This window comes from Crocuta crocuta, unplaced genomic scaffold (genome assembly GCF_008692635.1).
Source record: "Crocuta crocuta isolate KB4526 unplaced genomic scaffold, BGI_CrCroc_1.0 scaffold309, whole genome shotgun sequence".
NCBI classification, from domain to species: Eukaryota; Metazoa; Chordata; class Mammalia; order Carnivora; family Hyaenidae; genus Crocuta; species Crocuta crocuta.
The window spans coordinates 1699365-1719607 of record NW_027531581.1 but is presented as its reverse complement, the minus strand read 5'-3'; the positions used below and the strand labels follow the sequence as shown (position 1 = coordinate 1719607).

Below are 20243 nucleotides of genomic sequence, written 5' to 3'. Positions count from 1 at the left end.
CAGAAAAGAAACCTGAGATATAAGTTTGGCAGCTCCCACCCTAGCACAGTTCTATGGAAAGAGAGTTTTGGCCATCAGGCTTCAAATACATTTAGTTCACTGGCAAAACCATCCCTAGGCTGAGATGAATAAAATAATCTATTAGCTTTTAATTTTATGATCCTGCCCTTCGACACATGGAACAACATCAAATATTTGAGTCAGAAAATTTGGTAGCCAGACATTGGATCATGAAAATTTTACCATAGAATTGCTATTATGTCAGGGTTTTAGGAGTATGGACTAGTTAACCTTTCTTTTCTAACAGTACTATCCCCATTGCTTCACTTTTTTTTTTCTATGATTTTTACAGAAAAAAAACTTGACATTTTTTTCTTTCTTTAAATTTCCTCTCCCTTTGGATCCTGCAGATGGTCAGCATTTGGATTTCTATCCATGGAGGATAACACTTCTATCTGCCCAGAGCAGATCTATCTCCTAAGGATTATCTTCCTATCTATTATAACATTTTATCTTGTGTAAGATCTCAGTGCTACCTTCCAGTGGTAGGTTTTATTTTTGCTGTTAAAGTTTTGCTTTTTTTTTTTCCTACTAAGGGCATGAACATGGGGCATACAGAGACCTCCTGAAGGACATGCTACAGTAGTACTATGTCATTGATTTGGGGCATTGCCTACAGTACAAGCTTTAGCCAAAGGAATGTGAGGGAACATAACATACAGAAACTTAAGTGGCATCAGGAGTTCCTCCTCTTTGGATGTCCCAAATAAGGCGCATCTGAGGCTGGAATCTGGAATGAGAGGACATGTGGCAGAGCCACAGAAGTTGACCTACAGCCAGTGACATCTATTATGAAAAAGAAATAAATGTGTGTTATAGTAAAACACTGTGATTTGGGGAAGGTCACTTGTTATCAGTAAAGCCAACTAGTAAAGTTCATGTAGTGGATTAGGAGATAATCAACATGAAATACTTTAACAGCAAACATCAATTGCTAATTTGAAGCCATTTTAGAGGTTGTATCAAGTAAGAATGGAAAATATACAGTTCAAACAAAAATAAAAATAAGATTAAAGTTATTTGAAATTCACATTGATATAAAATAAGAAAAAATCTTAAATAAGAAAGTATCTGTGATCTAGAGTTATTAAAAATTATTTCTTTGCCTTTTGGTTATAACAATTTAAGATTAAGTACCAAGTTAGTCTTCTCATCACTTAATGATCACTTTTGAGCCTTTGAGGAGAGATCACTCCTCCAGCAAGCACTCATAAGAGAAGGCTATTTTTCGTTGACATGTCAGGTAAATCATTGCCAGTAAAGGAAAACTATCCTTTTTGGTTACCCTTTACATATACAATCTCTCCATTTATGTCATCAGTGTTATCTTCATCTGCTTCCTGTTGTCATCTACAGACCACTTATTCACTCCCAGTAATGAATGGCCTGCTCTACTTGTGTAATCCACTCTTAACTCCTATCATTCTGAGTGACTTCAAATATTCATACAGTCAATATATCTAAAATCCTACTCTTTCTGCACTTCTTGTTTTTCTCATCTCTGGCAAAATTTGGTTTCACTTCCATTCAATCTCCCATTAGTCTTCCATTCCCAGAAAAATTTTGAATCTTGCACCATCATTAACTTATTTTCCCCCCTATCCAAGTTGTAAGTATCTCACACTCAGTACTATGTATCACCCTTCCAGCTTACTTTCTCTGGCAGTCTCTTAAATTTGCTTCATTGTGTTGAAATTTCATCCCATTGGGTTGTAGAATTTATCTTAAGGCATCTGCCCTCTTATATTTTCTCTTCCCTTTTTTCTGTATTATCATCTTAGTTCATCATTATTTTTATTAGTTTTTAAGTCCAGTAGTTACAAGTCTTATTTTCTCTCCTTCTGCCATACTTGTTTGCCAAACCTTAACTCTGGTTGAATTCAAGTATATATTTCTGTTGTCTGAAGCCTGTAAAACTCAACTCAGCTGAAAATAGCCATATAACCACACTGACAAGTCTCTGTTTAAATTCATGAGGTCAAGCCTTAAATAGATAAGTAGCACTACCTAAAAGTAATATTACATGCTCTAAAAAAGACTGCTTTCCCAGGCTTTGGTATAAATAATTCAAAAATTGGCTTTCAACAAATAACTTATTATACAGTGTCTTCCAGTTTGCTTAATTTATTATGCATGATATAATGGCTTCCATTGTATTCTTTATTTTCTGACATTTCTGCCTAGCCATTCACTACTTCTTGGCCTTTGTACTTGCTATTCTCTCAGACTATAATGCTCTTACCCAGATCATAGCTCCCACTTATTCTACAAGTCTCACTTCAAATGTCACCTCCTCAGAGAGCCCTTCTCTGACCATCTTATATTCAAAGAACAGCTCCTTTATTACCCTCTTACATCGTCTTGTTGAACCTTCACAGCACTAATCACAATATGTAATTACCTCAACTTTTTTCTTTTTCTTTCCTTTTATCATGTTTCTACATGTAGAAATTTAACTTCTCAAAAAGAGGAGGAGCTTGTCTGTTCTGTATTCTGCTGTATCTTCAGTGCCAAGTATAATGTCTAGTGAACAATATGTACTTCAAGGAATATTTTTTGACTAATGAGTAAATGAGTATGAGAGGGAGCAAAATATCCCACCCCAAAATATACAACTTTGGCATATTGATTATTTTAAATTGAAGTTACTTAAGAAACAGCAAGTGCAAGAAGAACACTCTAACCTCCTTTGTTCGGCTGAAAGCAAGAAATGAGAGGTACCCTACCCTGTATCAGGAGTTAGAAGGCTACTTCATCATCAGAGTTAGGAACATCAGAGCCTAGCAGGCTGTATAAACAAATCTTGTTATTTCCTCACTAATTTAGTATCTCAAACTCAAAATTGTTTTGTGTTGTCAATTCATCACAAATTTATTTTTTCATTGCCTAAAAGGTATAAAAGCTACCAGCTTTGGTCATTTCTTTGAGTCTCATATTTTTATGAGCTCCTATATATATAAAATTAAATTTGTTTTTCTCCTGTTAATCTATTATAGGTGTTTAATTATTAGACCGGTCAAAGAACCTGGAAGGGAAGAAAAGTTTTTTCCTCTACAAATCAATACCATACACAAATTACTTGGTAACACATTAACTGTTTCTTTAAATCTGTAAAGTAAGAGGATAATAGTAATACATGGCTTTCAAAGTCTCCTGTGGGCTTCTGATTCCCTCTTTAACCCTTTACCTATAGTTTGGGAATAAGTGTACCGCAAGATTGAGTAGTTGAATTTACACATTTGAAGTATGTTCTTACATGTGTTCTACTATTTGTCATCAGAGAACCCATGATATAAGGCTAGTTTTGATACTTCCTATTGGTAGCTGCATCTACAGAGTGATTTCAGCATCCATGGATAAGAATCATCAACTTCCCAAACACCTCTGCTCACCTCAACAGACATATAACAGGTGTCTGTAATACCAAGACAGAAATTCAAAATCTTCATGGGTTCTAGGTTAGTCCCCAAAGGAATTCTACACACCAGAAATGTTATTTAAAAAAAAGAAAGAAAGAAAGAGATGTTATAATAATCTATTCACCCCTGGGAGTCTACTGGAAGTTCACTTCTCTGTCAAAAAAATTATAGGTAAATAATGCCAAATCTACTTTCTTCTTCATATTTCCATCTAACACATGTGATCAAAAGTAGTTTTATATTTAGGTCACAGAAGAGGTGTAAAATTCTCAGATATTTTGGAACTTCCCAGTAGAATTTTAAAATGTATTTCTTTGTTTTTCTAATGATAAGAACACAATTGTACCAAGATATGCTATGACAATTTGCATAAGTTGTATATTTGTGAAAATGTATTTAGACACAATAGCAATATTATCCATTGGTATGTACAAAGTTTCCGGTGGAATGTTGAGAAAGAGGATTGTGGTAATACTGAAGACAAATTAATTATTTATATTATGAGGTAGAGGTCAGATGTGAATTAGACTCATTATTTCTTTATTCTCACAGGCTCCCTGCAATAAGTATCTATTGATTCATTCTCCCAGAACAACTTTCTCCTGCTGACAGAGTAGGCAGGCATCCCTAGAGTTGGCAATGAAATTTTAGTTCATAAGGGCTTTATTTAGTTATTTGTTCAACTATTTACTTTACAAAAGCCAAAATTATCAAAATTTCATTCCATTAAACACGTAAATCATGAAATGTGTATCCTTTAACATAATGATTTACTTGAAGTATTACAAGTTCAAATACATGTAGGGACTAAGTAGATAAAATAAATGAATAAAAAATTCTGGAATAAACAAAACATTACAGGGACAGATGAAACTACCTGACTCTACTTAATTGTTACCACCAAAGTAGGTGAGTCTGGTATTAACAAGTCTTATGGTGTTTTTGAAAATAAATTTAAAATATTGGTAACTCACTATGTGTGTATGTTTTTGTGTGTATTTTATTTTTAAAATTTTTTAAGTTTTTAAATTTGTTTTGAGAGAGAGCAAGAGAGTACAAGCAAGGAAGGGCCAGAGAAAGAGAGACAGAGAGAATCCCAAGCAGGCCCTACACTGACAGCATAGAGCCCTAACACAGGGCTCAAACCCCAAACTATGAGATGATGATCTGAGCCAAGACGAAGAGTCAGACACTTAACCAACTGAGCCCCCCAGGTACCCTTGTGTGTATTTAATTTTAATCCATTTTGCAAGAAAACAGAAGTCCTCTGTGGGCTTTACCAGTTAGTATTGCTTACCAGTTTACCAGTTAACAATGACCTCAATAGTAATTTTTGCTAGAATCTTCAAATAATAAACATTAAGGAATCATTTAAAATGACTGCGTCACAAAATTCAATTTACATAGGATTGTTCCATATTATAATTATGTACATTGAAACAATATTTTCCAGAAATACTGTATACTATTATAACTATGAAAGCAATTACAGAGATATGTATGTATTTGTATATATATATTGTGGGTATGTGTACATATATTGTATATGTGTGTGTATATATACACCTGTATATATACACACACACACATACACATAATGTTTTAATCTTGAACAATTTATACTGCTTTTTCTCTTTCGCTTTTATTATGGTGAATTGAAAAGTATATAAAAGGAAGGTGAGATACATTAAAGAAGAAACTAAGTGGGTAATTGTATTGGGAAATATGAGAAAAGAAAGGTAGTAAGAGAGGAGAAAGAAATTCTATCTAAATCAAATACAAGAGGTTAGAAAGTTCACAAAAATTAAAGAAATTACAACCCTAAACAACAAACTCTCTAAATAGCAACATAGCAAATTATCTAGTAAGTGATCACTATTCAATAGGAAAGCAGTTTGGGTAGTATTTAGCCTGATAGTTACTCTTTTCTTACCATTCCGTTCCTCCCATCACCACTGAAAGAACACATTATTGCTAGGTTATAGCATAGATCAACAAGGATTTCCCAAAACGTATAGGATAGTATCTGTTTATTTTAACATTCCGTGGCTCTGTGCAGTACAAAAATGTAGCAAAATTTAGGATTATATAACTAAAGGAGTTAAGAGTCTATAAACTTTTTTTTTTTAAATATTTTTATTTATTTCTAGGAGAGAGAGAGAGAGAGGGAGACAGCGTGAGGGGAGGGCCAGAGAGAGAGGGAGACACAGACTCCAAAATAGGCTCCAGGCTCTGAGCTGGCAGTCAGCACAGAGCCCGACACGGGGCTCGAACTCACGAACCGCGAGATCACGACCTAAGCGAAAGTCGGACGCTTAACCGACTAAGCCACCCAGACGCACCAAGAGTCTATAAACTCTTAAAATGTAGTTTGTGAGCAAGTGATATATCCATTCCAAATTGGGGTATATTTGACTAGTAGCAGCTAAAAGATGTCTTATAGAATATTCCAAATGAATATTACAAATTAAAGAATATTTGAATAACAGTACTTAAGAATTGTATCTTCTAAGGACATACACATTTAGAGATCAATTACTAAATGCAAAGGATAATATAAATACCATGGGTTAGATAATGGGGAAGAATTGAGAATGGTTATGATGGGATTTATCCTGTTCTAGAAATTATATTAGATTCATAATTGTATCTTGCATTTAAAGTCAAGGTCACCCTTCTGTTGTAAGCTTATTATATTTGGTTATTAAAGATGAAAACAAAAGTAACAGAAGGCGGATATAGAAAAAAAATCTATGAAGCTTTTATGGAGATTTACATAGGCAAAATAATTTTAGAATAAAAATTTTTTTAAACTAGATCCCCCCCCCCCAAATAAAAGAGATTGAGTTATCTTGTGGTGAAAAGCTGAATTTTCTCATTAGTATGCTTCTTGCTTTTCCTGATCATTGATTTATAGGTAAAAGGCTCTACGTGAATTATTAACAGTATATTTTAAGGTCATTAACAAGAACTTCAACCGGCCCATCTGTGATTTTATGTACCATGCTGATTAGGCCATGGTACCCATGTACCCGTGGTACTAGTTTTTTGGTCAAAAACTAGTCTAGATCTTTCATGTTACCATGAATGAAAGTGTTTTAAATCAGTATAAGTAAAGCAGATTATCCTCCATAAAAATGGGTGGTCTTCATTCAATAAGCTGAAGGCTTTAAGAAAAAAACAGGCTTCCCCAAGAAAAAGGGATGTCTGCCTTCAGATGTCCTCAAACTTTAGCTGCAGCATCAACTCTTTCTTCTTCCCCAAGCAAAAGGGATGTCTGCCTTCAGATGTCCTCAAACTTTAGCCGCAGCATCAACTCTTTCTTCTTCCCAAGACTCAAGACTACCAGCTTACTCTGTAGATTTGACAATTGGCAGCCTCCATCATCACATGATCAAGTCCTTAAAATAGTCTCTTTCTCTCTGTATAGACATACGTTATTGGTTCTGTTTCACTGGAGATTATTGACTAATGCACCAATATTACTATTATTAAAATGTTATAGGTACTAGTGGCAAGAAATAATTGGAATTTGAGATGAAAAAAACATATTAACATTCAGAAAATCAAAATAGGTATAAATCTAACTAGCTATGTACAAGAGCTATGTGCAGAAGTATGTCAAATTCTGAATCAAAGAGTGAAAAAAGAAATGAACCAAGGAAGAACTAAATAAATGAAGAGATAATCCATGTTCACAGAAGGAAGACTCAATATTGTCAAGATGTCAAATCTTCCCAACTTGCTCTCCAGATTCAATGCAATTCCAATCAAAATTCTAGGAAGTTAGTTTGAGAATATTGACAAAGTGATCCTAAAATTTATTTGGAGAAAAGACTCACCGTATTACAGGACAACAAAGACAGAGGATTGACATTATGAGACTTCAAGACTTAATATATAGCTACAATAATCAAGACAATGTGATATTGGTGAAAAAACAGACGAATAGATCAGTGGAACAGATAAAGTGGAACAGATAAAGTGCTCAGAAATAGACACATGCAAGTATAGTCAACTGAACTTTGACAAAGGTATCACAATGCAGAAAGGATTATCTTTTCAGCAAAGGGTGCTGAAACAACTAGACATCCACATACAAAAAAAAAAAAAGAAAGAAAAATCTAGACATATATACTCTATACTCTTCACAAAAATGAACTCAGAAGTTAGTAGTAAAAAAAAACCTAAAATGAAATGGTAAACTTATAAAACTCCCACAGGATAAAACATGGTAAAATCTAGATGACCTTGAGTTTGATGATGACTTTTTAGATTAATGGAGGAAATAATCAATAAACTGGACTTAATAAAAATTTAAAATTTCTTCTCGGGGCTCCTGGGTGGCTTAGTTGGTTAAGCGTCCGACTTTCGCTTAGGTCATGATCTCGCGGTTCGTGGGTTCGAGCCCCGCGTCGGGCTCTGCGCTGACTGCCAGCTCAGAGCCTGGAGCCTGTTTCAGTCTGTGATTCCCTCTCTCTCTGACCCTCCCCTGCTCACGCTCTCTCTCTCTCTCTCTCTCCTAGAAATAAATAAAACATTTAAAAAATTTAAAAAAATAAAATTTCTTCTCTATGAAAGACAAGGTTGAGCTAATGAGAAGACAAGCTATCATGTGGAAGAAAATATTTGCAAGAAAAATACATGATAAAGGACATTTATCCAAAATATACAAAGAACTCTTAAATTCAGCAGGAAGAATAAACCAATTTTAAAATGGACAAAATATATGAACAGACATCTCACCAAAGAAGATATACAGATGGCAAGTGGATATATGAAAAGATGTTCCACGCCATACCTCATCAGGAAAATACAAATTAAAATAACAATGAGATACCACTACACACCTATTAGGATGCCCCAAATCCAAAAATAAACTGAAAATACTAAATGCTGATGAAGATGTTGAGCCACACAAAGTCTCATTCCTTGCTGGTGGGATAGAAAATAGTACAGTCTCTTGGAAGAGAATTCATCAGTAACTAGTTTCTTATAAAGCGAAACATAGTTTTACCATCTATCTTACCATCAACTGTACTCCTTGCTATTTACCCAAGCTGCACATGGATGTGTACAGCAACTTTATACATTAGTGCCCAAACTTGGAAGTAACCAAGATGTCCTTCAGCAGGCATATAAACTATGATATATGCATAAAATGGAATTTAGTTAAAAAAAAAAAAAAAAAAAACTCTTTCAAACCATGAAAAAAATATGGAGGAATCCTTAAAGAATATTATTAAGTGAATGAAACCAATATGAAAGGACTACATTCTGTATAATTCCCACAATATGACTTCTAGAAAAGGCAAAACTATGGACAGAGTAAAAATCTGTGGTTGCCTTGGGTTGGGGGAGCAGGCTTGAATAGCTGGGGCACAGAGGAACTTTAGGGCAGGAAAACTATATAATACTATAATGGTGGATCCAGGTCATTATACATCTGTAAAAGCCCATAGAATGTACAATACCAAGAGTGAACTCTAATGTAACCTATGGAATGTGGATGGCAATGATATGTCCATGTAGTTTCATTAATGAACTAATGTCCTGCTCTGATGTGGGATGTTGATAGTGGGGGAGCCTGTGTATATTTGGAGGTGAGGGGATATGAGACGTTTGTATACTTTCTGCTCAATATTGCTGTAACCCTAAAACTACTCTAAAAATAGCTGATTTAAAAAATGCCATAGGCCATTATACTATGATACTGCAAGTGTCTACCCATGTCTATCTAGCTGAAGTAGAGGGAACAGCCAGCAATTAAAATATGATTTACATTAAGTTAAAGGATAAAGTAGCATTTTAAAACCAGCTGCCATTACTTGTATTATTTATTCATCAGGTGCTGTGTAATTGCAGAATTGTGCTGAATAAAGACAAATGTGTTCTCTTTATTGAAGAACTTACAGTCCAAAGACAGAATGGATATTTAGAAACATCTTTAATTTCTGAGGATCATCTAAAGGGGCATTCTATTGGAAGGAGTTGAGTCCAAAAGACTCTTACATGGATAAGACTTCTTACTCAAAATTTGTGTTTATGGTTCTTGTAGCTAAATGCATATTGAGAAGAATCAGACTATCCTCAGTTTGGCCTAAGTGTTGGCCTATGTGTTTTTTTTAACTTGGCAAATTGTTATGGATGCATATTTCATGAATCTATCATATTAAACAAATGACACTAAATTACACTCTACACTCAAAATTGTTCAACTATGGGAAAGAGGAATCTCTTGAGTCTCACTAAAACCATTATCAGTCTTCAGAAGTGCTCACCTCAATATAAAAGGTGTTATGCTTAATGAATACAGAAACAGCAGCATTTATACAACTGGAGAGTCCCTTTTTTTTTTTAACTAGTTCTTTGTGTGGTTTTGTTTTGTTGGTGGTGAGTTTATTTTGTTTTGTTTGCGCCAAATTAACAGTTTCCCCTAATTTAACTTGAAGCTTAATACATAAATTAAACCCACTTTTCTCTTGAAGATTTTTTTGTTGCAACTTCCCCATGAGAGAAGACAGTTTGACATTGTGAAGCTATAGAATACTAGGATCACACCAAAAACTTATGTCACTATTCTCCTTTCCCACTCTGTGTTCTAACAGTACTGAACTACTTCAAAATTCCCCAAAGTACCGGCGTTTTATTCCTCTCTGATGTGCACCTCATCTTGCCTCTGTTTGTAATGTTATCCCCTCCCTCTGCCTGGCTTGCCCCACAGCCTTGCAAACCCCTGGTTATGTGTGCCCTCTTCCAGGAAGCTCACTTTCCTTGCTCCCAACTACATAAACGCTCCATCCATCTGGCTGCTCTCCTGCAGCTTAACCTGATAGGAGATACTTACTTAAAATGCTACTATTAGTCCATGGTGTCACATGCCAACTTAATTATTTTACAATCTGACCTTCTCTGAGTGAACTCCCTCCCTCTTAGAGGCTATATTTTATTCATCTGTGTCCCCATGTGCTCACCGACTGCATGGACCATATTAATTGATCAAAAATATGTTGGGTGAATTTAATTAAGTAATGTATATTACTCCATTCCCATTGGTGAATATTTTGAGTCCAAAACATACGTGCTTACTGTTTACAAACCAAATGTTAACCTAAAGAATTTTAATTAATTAAAACCTAAAGATTCGTAACCATGCATTGCCCACCCCCCTCTCTGCCCCAGTTCCCTTTTAACTTAACTAAGAAGCTGTTTTATTCTTGCAGTTTCTGCTAGTTGAGAAGTCAGTGTGATAGAGATGCTAGTGGGATTTGCCTAGACATCAATAAACCCCAAAGGCTCCCAGCGGGCCACTTGTAGTGTCAATAAAGGCTCATAATTACTTGCTCCTTTGAGCATTTTAGACCCAACCCTCTAGTTCACTCTGCTGTGAATACGAGGCTTGAGAACTGAGAAGCTCTTAACTTCTTAAACCTTGGGCGAAGAATGGAAAACATTGGCAGGGACCTCAGGATTTTAAGCAAAGGTGCTGGTTGTTACAGTTGTTATTTTAAGCTGCTGGGGGAATAGTAAGTCAGAACTCCCCTTCATGCTCAGCTCTCCCCCTCCCCCCACAGGACTGCTGGTGGGCCTCACCATTTCCGGGCTTGGGGAGGTACAAGCCCCAGGGCCCAAGAGCAGACGACAGTTGGAACCACTGCACAACACTAAGGAACAAGTGATTCGATTGAGAGAGGCTGCTGGGGGGCAGGGAGGGGAGAAAGCAGAGAACCTGGAACCTTCTCTTACAGATGGGGTAAATCCCGACTTCCAGGCAAGATCTCACACTAGGGGTGCCTCCCCACCCACCCCACTAGCCCTGAGGTAGAACCAAGCCAAGGAGTGTGCACAACTAGAACAGCAAGCTTCTCTCCTGGTGAGGGCGAGACCGAGGAACAGAGAAGGAAGTACTCAGACTCATGGTTAAGCAGGACTCCAAAGTACCCCTGCGAAACAACACAACGGGAGTAAGGAAAACAGTAGAAGGGAGGAGAGGGTGAAAATTAGAGGTAAAACACACATCACTGAGATTTTTGAGGAAGAGCGTGCCCTTCCTTCTTTCCTTTCTTCCTGTCTTCCTACCTTTTCCCCTTCTTTCTCCTATGTCTGGGTGTACTTGCATTTAAAGGATGTCCTTGGTGGCTGCTTTTCTCAAAATTCTGTTTCTCCGCAGTGAAGTTTAAGGCGGATTGGAGTTTCCTTGACTCCTGCGTGAGGAGTTTCCAAATGGCAATGAAAAAGCGTCACATAAATATCCATAAAGCGCCTAATGACACCTCTGTCATCTCTTGTTTCCTGCAAGATTCTAAATTGGGGTGGTCACCCTCCCTGAGTGGGCGATCGGCTAATTGGTTCGTGTGTGTATGGGTACTTTCCAGATCGAGCTGTGCACCGAATACAAAACGTCCTCCTCCTCCTTCCTTGATTCACTCTTGTTGGGAGGGCGTGTGTATGCGCGTTCGCGTGTGTATGTTTAGCAAAGGCGTTTGGAAGAAGCTACCCCCTCGCAACCCACTCCCCCTGCCCTGCTTTATACGAAGCATCCCTCAAGCAAGATGCGTCTCTAATGTGTCCTCGGCTGAGGTGTCCTCTCCACGCTGATAAGGACAGACTATCTCCGCGCTTGTCCAAAGAGCTGATACGTAGGTTTCCCAGGAGGGCGACCTGACTTCATTCTGGCGCGCTGTGTTCTTCCCGGGTTGTGCGACTGCTGTTGCTGGGCTGCGTGCGCGCGCGCGCGAGCGTGTGTGTGTGTGTGTGTGTGTGTGTGTGTGTGTGTGTACACGGCTGTGAGCTTGTGAGCTTCCTCTCCTAGCACTGTGCAGGCAGCGCCGGCGACGTTCCTCTCCAAGCAGCCGACAGCAACGCGAAGCAACCGCAGCCTCCGCCCCCTCGGTCTGGTGATTGGCTGGTTTTGCTCATCATTTCCCTGCTAGCAAAAGGGAAGGGCCAGCGACGCCCCCGAGCCCAGCTGCAGAAGCGGCCGCCACCTCCAATGCACAAGGTGTCTCATCTGAGAAGAAACCTGAGCCCCAGGGAGGCGGCGCGGAGCGGCCGGGGCAGGGCTGGCGCGAACGAGGACGGAGAGCGCCGGGCAGCGCTCCTGGACCTGCGGGAGCTCGGCCGCGGAGGACCCTGGCGACCTGCCCCCGAGATCCCGGCTCCACACTCTCCTCGAATTTTACAGATTTCCCCCCGCGACTGTATCTCCCCAAAACGGAGCCTTTATACCAAGAGAAGGTGAGGGAGCTGGGGCAACCAGGACTTTCCCAGGCACCCAAGATGCGCTCCATTAGGAAGAGGTGGACGATCTGCACAATAAGTCTGCTCCTGATCTTTTATAAGACAAAAGAAATAGCAAGAACTGAGGAGCACCAGGAGACGCAACTCATCGGGTAAATGCAAAGCTTCATTTCAGGATAGAACACAAAAAGTAAAAAAAAAAAAAAAAAAGGAAAAGGAAGAAAGAAAGAAAAAAAGAAAAAAAAAGTCAAGCCATAAATGAAATGTGAATACAGACGGTAGAGTGAGGGTTGGGAGAGTATGTGTGTTGATATGAGCTTTTGTGCGTTTAGCCTCATGAATGAAATAACAAAGGCTGTTGTTGAGGTGTGTGTGCTTCTCGTAGGCGTGTTCTCAGTGTGAGTTCAACTTGCCCTGTGTGGTGGTGGTGACAGTTGTGTTCGCGCCAGGGTTCGCACGCCCAAGGAGAAGTCACTGCAGAAGTGTCAACAAAGAACGTGTGCCCTTGTCATTTTCATGTCTGGGCAGAACTCAGGAGAGGTGTCTTTATTTCCCATGTGGTTGTCCTTCCTTCTCTCTCTGCCCATCACTCTAAGGAGATACTAGAGAGCTGGCTTCCTCAAAGACTGAAGTTAAAGCTCAGAAAGCCGGAAATGTGTCTCCACTGTTTCTTTACTCTTCTTTGGTGTTGGGTAGGTCTGTGTATTGTTTGAGTTAGAAACTCCAGTACAACCAAGAATTCTTCCCTATTTGCTCTTCTGTGGGTAAAACGCATGGGCGTCACGGTTACAGTTTTAGCAACTGGGTACTGTAGATTCGCACAGACTGTGTTTCTGCTATTTCTTTAGTTTGTCTAAATGGGTTCAGAAGCTTCCCCCACCCCAGTAAGTTCTCTAAATATCACACTTCCTTCCTCCTTTCCCATGGCTTCTGTTTCTTTGAAGTTTACCCAGGAGGTGGCTGCAACTTTGTGTTGCTTACATATCTTGGAAGCGTTTTCTGAGGATGTGAACCTGGTTGTCAACTCTATTCAAAGTCCTGCTTCGGAAATCCTCCCTTATCCGGAGGCGTCCGCTCTCGGAAACTCCACGCTGGCAGAGATGCCAGCCTGATTCTTATGTTCCCTGACGTTTATTAAAACGAAGATAGAGTCTTTGCGTGTGTGTGTGTGTGTAAGGACGGCTAAAACGTGCACGCGCGCACATACACAAACTTCATGCACCCCATTTAATATTCTTGCTCCTCCCTAAGTAGTGAGTATTTAAGTGAGCAAGACGCAGGCTTATACTTACAGAAAGAATTTTCTGTTTTATAGTAAACTAAGAGAGCAGAAGTTCAGTCGAAAGGGACTAGAAGGGAAGGAAAAAGCTGATGGGCTGGATGGTTGTTGATGTCTCACAAATCTATAAAAGGTATATTCTGGGGAGGAAAAGCAAAGCCGAACTCTATGAGGTCGTTTACACAGGGAGCGGGTGGGTTGAAAACGCCGCCTAGCTCAATTGTCAGGAAAGCAGGACTTTGGGCGGGGACGTGGGCATCTCAGGCCGACCTGCGCTTCCCAGGCAGACAAAGGGGTCTTGGGGAAGGTGATANCGCGTGAGCCCAGACAAAGCCGCCCAGCCTCGCCAGGACTCGGAGGGTCCGGGCCCTCCGCTCGCTGACGAGCAGGACTGGGAAGACGCGTGAGGTGAGAAGGGGCGCCCCGGGCTGCCCTGGCGCCCTCTCCGGGGCCCCCTAAGCCGCCGCCGGAACGGGGGAGCGCACCCCGAGTCCCTCCGAGGGGAACGACCGACCTGGGACACTCCACATTTCCCGGGCAGCATTCCTCCTGGGCCCTTTAGTGGGCGCCGCCGGCCGGTGGGCACCGCGCAGGGCGCAGACGAGGGGCAGGGGGCGCAGGTCGGGGCGCGGCGTTTGGGCCCGCACGCCTGGCTTCGCCGGCCCCCTCTTGGGGCGGAGCTGCGGTCGCTGCCCCGCGGCACCGAGAAAGCGTGAGGCGAGCGCGTGAGTTAATCAAACAGGAAGCGAGGTACGCACTGGCTCCCCCCTCCTCCGCGAGAGCTGGCGGAGAGGGCGCCGGAATGCGTGGGGAGACCGGAGAGAGCCTTCAATGCAACAATCAGGTTCCCTCTCTAAATTTAAAAAAAAAAAAAATCACTTTTACGGCTCAGTCGGCAGCTGGGCTTCTCCTCCTTAATTAAACCCCGCACTTACGGCGGTGCGGGGGNCGCGCGCGGCGCCCGCTCCGCCCCGACGCCCTGGAGTGGGTGCTGCGCGGGGAAGGCGGGGGCAGCCAGTCCCGCTGAGCGCTCTCGCCCTTCTCGCCCAAGATGAATTTTCGGTGGAATAGCTTGTGACACTAGCTCATCATTTCGTTTTGACTTCGAAACAGTGCTTCTAGTGGAGGAGTTGACTCACCAAATGTACCTAATGATCTCTGTGACTCTTATTTCTAACCCAAGCCACTTATAGGAGCTAGTTTTGAGAGGAGCAAACTGGAATGGAGATTTGGCCCCAGAACCCGGACTGATACTCGAAAGTGAGGTTAACAGGCAGTCTCTAACCTTGGGGAGACACTGCGTGACCTGAGGGTGGGCAGTATGTTCAATTAAGGGCCTTCCTTAGTCCTTGTACCTTAGGGAACCCCTCTTCTCTACCAAAACATTAAAAAAAACCCATCACCCTAATATTTAATTTCCCTGCTACCTTTTGCAATAGGCAGGCTGTTTCCTTATTACACATACCTCTCTCTTAACTGGAGGTTCCATCTGGGGTCAGCGCAGCATTGTTCTTACCTATAGTATTGAACAGTCCATCCATGCAGAAGGAAAGAGAACACCAGCACAACTTTCTTGTCTACCATCCAAGTGCTCATATCTCCAGAGGAATACTAGAAGCACTATTCTTGTAAGAAATTACTTGAGAATAGATCAAGTAATTATTGGAAAATTAACCTTTCATGCAAACATATTAATTGCTTGGTATGATGACTAGTTATTCAAGTTTAACTCCAAAGGCATGGGGCTATGAAGTGGTTTATTCTTAAAAATTTTTAACGTTTTAAATTATTTATTTCTGAAGAGAGAGCGCGCGTGAATAGGGGAGGGTCAGAGAGAGAGGGAGATACAGACTTTGAAATAGGCTCCAGGCTCTGAGCTGGCAGTCAGCACAGAGCCCGATGCGGGGCTCAAATCAACGAGCTGTGAGATCATGACCTGAGCCCAAGTCGGACGCTTAACCGACTGAGCCACCCAGGCGCACCTAAAGTGGTTTATTCTTGACTGACCTTTCTTTTTAATGGAAAAATGGCACTTGCTTCACAATTGGCCGACGATTTCACTGCCTTTCCTTGATTTGGAGGTATAATTGGAAATGTGTTAACTTAAGGATCCTACAGATAAAAATATGTGGGTGTGCTCATTTAATAAGATGTATTTGAAAATGTGGCATAAATTTCAATATAATACAAATATTTGTTTTGCTTGTGACTTTTTAAAATTGCCACATACTGTGCTCCTGGCTGACCACAAATGAGACTAACTTAATTTTCTTATCATCTAGAGATTTCCTTTTGGACTGTGTACTTTAGATTGTCTCACTAAATGATCTCCCACCCATAGTAATTCTGAAACATGATAACATTGACAGTGCAGTTAAGCATTCATAGAATATTTCCATTGTCAGCAAAGTTGGTTCCAGTTGGTTCTAGGGCACAATACACTCATAAATTAGGAAACCCAGAATCTACACTTTACCTGTTTTATTTGGAATTCTACAAAAACCTTAAGCAGTAGAGTAAGGTAGTACATCTCATCTTTATTTTTAGTTGTTTGACCCGTAGGGAATGAAAACACAAAATTGCCTGCTCTTTGTATTCAGGCTTGATTTTGTGCAAGTTTGTTTCTCTTGAATGAATTTTATAATTTTATATTAAGGAGGAAATTAATATTTCCTCAGGAAGCACATTTACTCCAAAGCCAAGTTATGAGGACTTTTCAGTAGGGTAGAATGAAGGGCTTTTGGGACCTAATCTCAAGAAACAAAAAATTAATCACATTTGTCATATACTGCAGAGTTAATAGAATAAATTGTAGTGATGCCTGGCAACTCATATTTTGAAGAGAAAAATATTTGTAAAAACTGGTAACATAATTAATGATCAGTTTTTGTTACTACTGTCACATAGATGATCATGTAAGTAGGCTTTTCTTAGCTCAGTATAAGCAAGAATACTTTATACTGTCTGTTGCTTTATGCTGCATTACTTCCTTGATGTGTTCTGTGATTTTCTCTTTAGAAGTATACATTGAATCTTCCTGTCCATGGCCCTATGCAAGAGATATTTTCAGTGAGCTCTTTAATAATCATGTTTGATCTGGAATGAAAAACTAGTAGGGGGTGGCCACATCCTTCATGCCCTGCATTGAAGGAAAAGCCTTTTTTTAAGACAGAATACTACCAAGGTCACAAGTGAAACATCCCTTGGGACCCATTTAACTTTGTACAAAGAAATTTGCTCCCCAGCCTCAGATTGCACTAAGCCTAGCCTTCGTACACAGAAATTCCATCAACTTCAAGAAGTGGTACTAGTTGTAGCTATTTTCATTTAAAGTTCTTTCCAGGAATAAAGCTCAATTTTCGCTTATCACCAGTTCAATGAAAACTATTCAAAGAATAGAGTAATGTGGTTGTATTTCATTAGTATAAAACAGGTTTAAACTTTTAAATTAGTTTTTTAAAAATCCTACCTGTTCTGAAAAGCTTCTGTACAACTAAGTACATCACATCAATTATTTTGCCATGCAAAATGCACCTTTAGCTACATGTCAATGAAACAATCAGTCTTCCACAGACATTTTAAAATGTCAACCCATATATATTTTTTACTTCTTCTATAAAGGCTTATTGGTGGCAAAAATATTTGTTATAATTATAGCTATCTCTGGTTAGAAAAATATCATATTAAGAAGCCAGTTAATGAGGTGAAGGAAAAAATGCCTACCCTTAGAAATGGTGAGAGTTCGTGCCCATATTCTTGAAAGTATATTTCCTAAAGTTTGTGCCCATATTCTTGAAGGTATATTTCCTAAAGTGTGAAGGTTAACTTCTGTATATATCCATTTTCTTATTCATATATAGTTATTATCATTAAACATGTAACATAAAAATTGACTCCTGGGCCATTGAGTAGTAAATTGCACCCTATGTTTCCTAGTATCTTTTTTAAAAAAATTTTTTAAGTATATTTATTTATTTTGAGAGAGACAGAGAGTAGTGGGGCAGAGAAAGAGAACCCCAAGAAGGCTCCACACCATAAACACAGAGCCCAGCGTGGGGCTTGATCCCATGAACTGGGAGATCGTGACCTGAGCTGAAAGCAGGAGTCAGACGCTTACCCGGCTAAGCCAACCAGACGCCCGTTTCCTAGTATCTTAGATGACCTCTATAAAATGATGATTCTTAGCCATGAATAAGCATGTAAGTGCATCATTTTCATCAGCAGGATAATTTAAAATATTGATTTTTATAGAGTTCTAAATTTCACAGGGAGTAGTTGCATGTGATGCTTTGAGTTACTTCAGATTGGAACTACATGTTTAAAAAAGAATGCAAACCAAAATACCAAACTATAAGCCTCTAATTACAGAATTCATCTAACAGCTGTTACACAGGCAATGTTTCCATTGATAGTAGGAGAGGATTGCCTACATAATAAATGCAGATTTAGACTTTTTGACTGAGCAAATAGTCGTCTAACTTCTTAACTATATTTTTGAGATTTAAAAAAAAGTAAAAGGTAACATGGAAAGAAATGAATGCAGATATTGAAAGGGCTATATGATAAACAGGTAGCATTTGGTTTCTCTGAGTCTCAGTTCACAGCTCTGAAGTACCAAGAAAATAATCTTCTGAACAATAAAGTGATTCCACTTTAACTGTCCTAATGACACAAATACTATCACAGATATCTGTCACTATTATCACTACCACCAGCACCCACCATGCCACGTTATGTACTTGCCTGACAATATTGACTGAAAGGGGTAGCACAGTTGATTTTTTTGTGTGTCTAATGTAATAGAAAATACTAGTGAAAATGGCTACCGAATAAGTTTTCTTTCTCCTTATTATAATCCCTGTCTTCCTACCACCAACAATTATCAGAAAAGTGTCTCATTGTTGAGATGATTTGAGACTCAGTGTAATTTTAGAAATTAGCACTTCAATAATGCTTTATAAATTACTTTCACATACAGACTCCCACTGAATTCTCACAAAGTCATTGCATATTAGATAACGTTATTGCAATTTTCAAGATAAAGCAAGGCCACTGCGGCCTAGAAAGAGAATATTGTCCAAGGACATATAGGTTAGCAAGTGAAAGAATCACCAACATGCCCAGATCACTTTATATTCCAAGGTCTTCTTGCTCAAAAAAAAAAAAAAAAAAAAAAAAAAAGTCTCTTTCCAGTCTATATGCCTCTGTAAAAATAGAATTACAATCTTGAGAGTCACAATTATACAGATGCAGGAGAATTGGCCGAACTTCCTGTTTCTTTTGTCTAAACACAACAGGGAGGGAAGACAGGGTTTGAAGAGAACTTTTTTTTTCTTTAAATACCACAAATGCCTTTATAGGCAAAATGTTTTTATTTCAAAAAGAATAAGTGTAAATGATTATCCTGATAAAGTCATATTCTCTTAATTCTTATAATACCATTCATCAATCTCATACTTCTAACATGTAGAAAAAAGTTGTATCAACAATTTGTTACCAGTAATCTAAATCAAATTATGTATTATGCTCCTTAGATAAAATGTTTCTTACTTTCACCGAGCTGGTATTTTTGTTTTGTTTCAGAGATGGTGAACTGTGTTTGAGTCGATCACTTGTCAATAGCTCTGATAAAATCATTCGAAAGGCTGGCTCTTCAATCTTCCAGCACTCTGTAGAAGGTTGGAAAATCAATTCCTCTTTGGTGCTGGAAATAAGGTGAGTTTCTTAAATAAGCCATAATAAATTTCACGTCATATTCTTGAACACATTGGGCTTGGAAAACTTATATTGAATGCTTGATTTATAGTTTAAGTATGAATACTTTAATAAGAGAGTGAACCAGCTCTACTTAATGTTGATCAATGAAGGATATTAAGCCATAAATCTGAAGTCATTATGCAGTCAGAAATTTAAGGATGAATGTGTGAGTTTTGAATATACTATCTTTTTCTAATGGAATAAAATATTCAACAGAATATTAATATTTAATAGACTTTTCTTTTTTTATTCTATTACTCAGGGTGGACATATATTTTGAGAGTTATCTTTAACTTTCTTATAAGTTTTTGTACCTATCTTGTGTTTTTTGCACACTGGATAAAAGGAGAGCCTATTCCATTCCTGTTTTGCTGACTATTTCAAATAAATTTGATTGACCCTGTGAATAAATATTTCTATGTGAGCTCCTATAATAAAAGTCTCAATGATTATATCCTAAATTGGTAAAAGTCACAAAGTATGTTTTC

At 38.9% G+C, this 20243-nt stretch overlaps 1 protein-coding gene across 1 annotated transcript in view; it reads left to right on the top strand.

Annotated features, from left to right (window-relative positions):
- The first annotated feature begins 12443 nt into the window (after nt 1–12443).
- The window catches only part of ST8SIA4 (ST8 alpha-N-acetyl-neuraminide alpha-2,8-sialyltransferase 4), a 100812-nt gene continuing 93012 nt past the window's right edge, over nt 12444–20243 (top strand). Inside the window, 4 exon segments of the mRNA XM_077772755.1 lie at nt 12444–12591; nt 12593–12679; nt 12681–12871; nt 19582–19713. Of these exon segments, the coding sequence (XP_077628881.1) occupies nt 12472–12591; nt 12593–12679; nt 12681–12871; nt 19582–19713 (530 nt within the window). The 5' untranslated portion in view covers nt 12444–12471.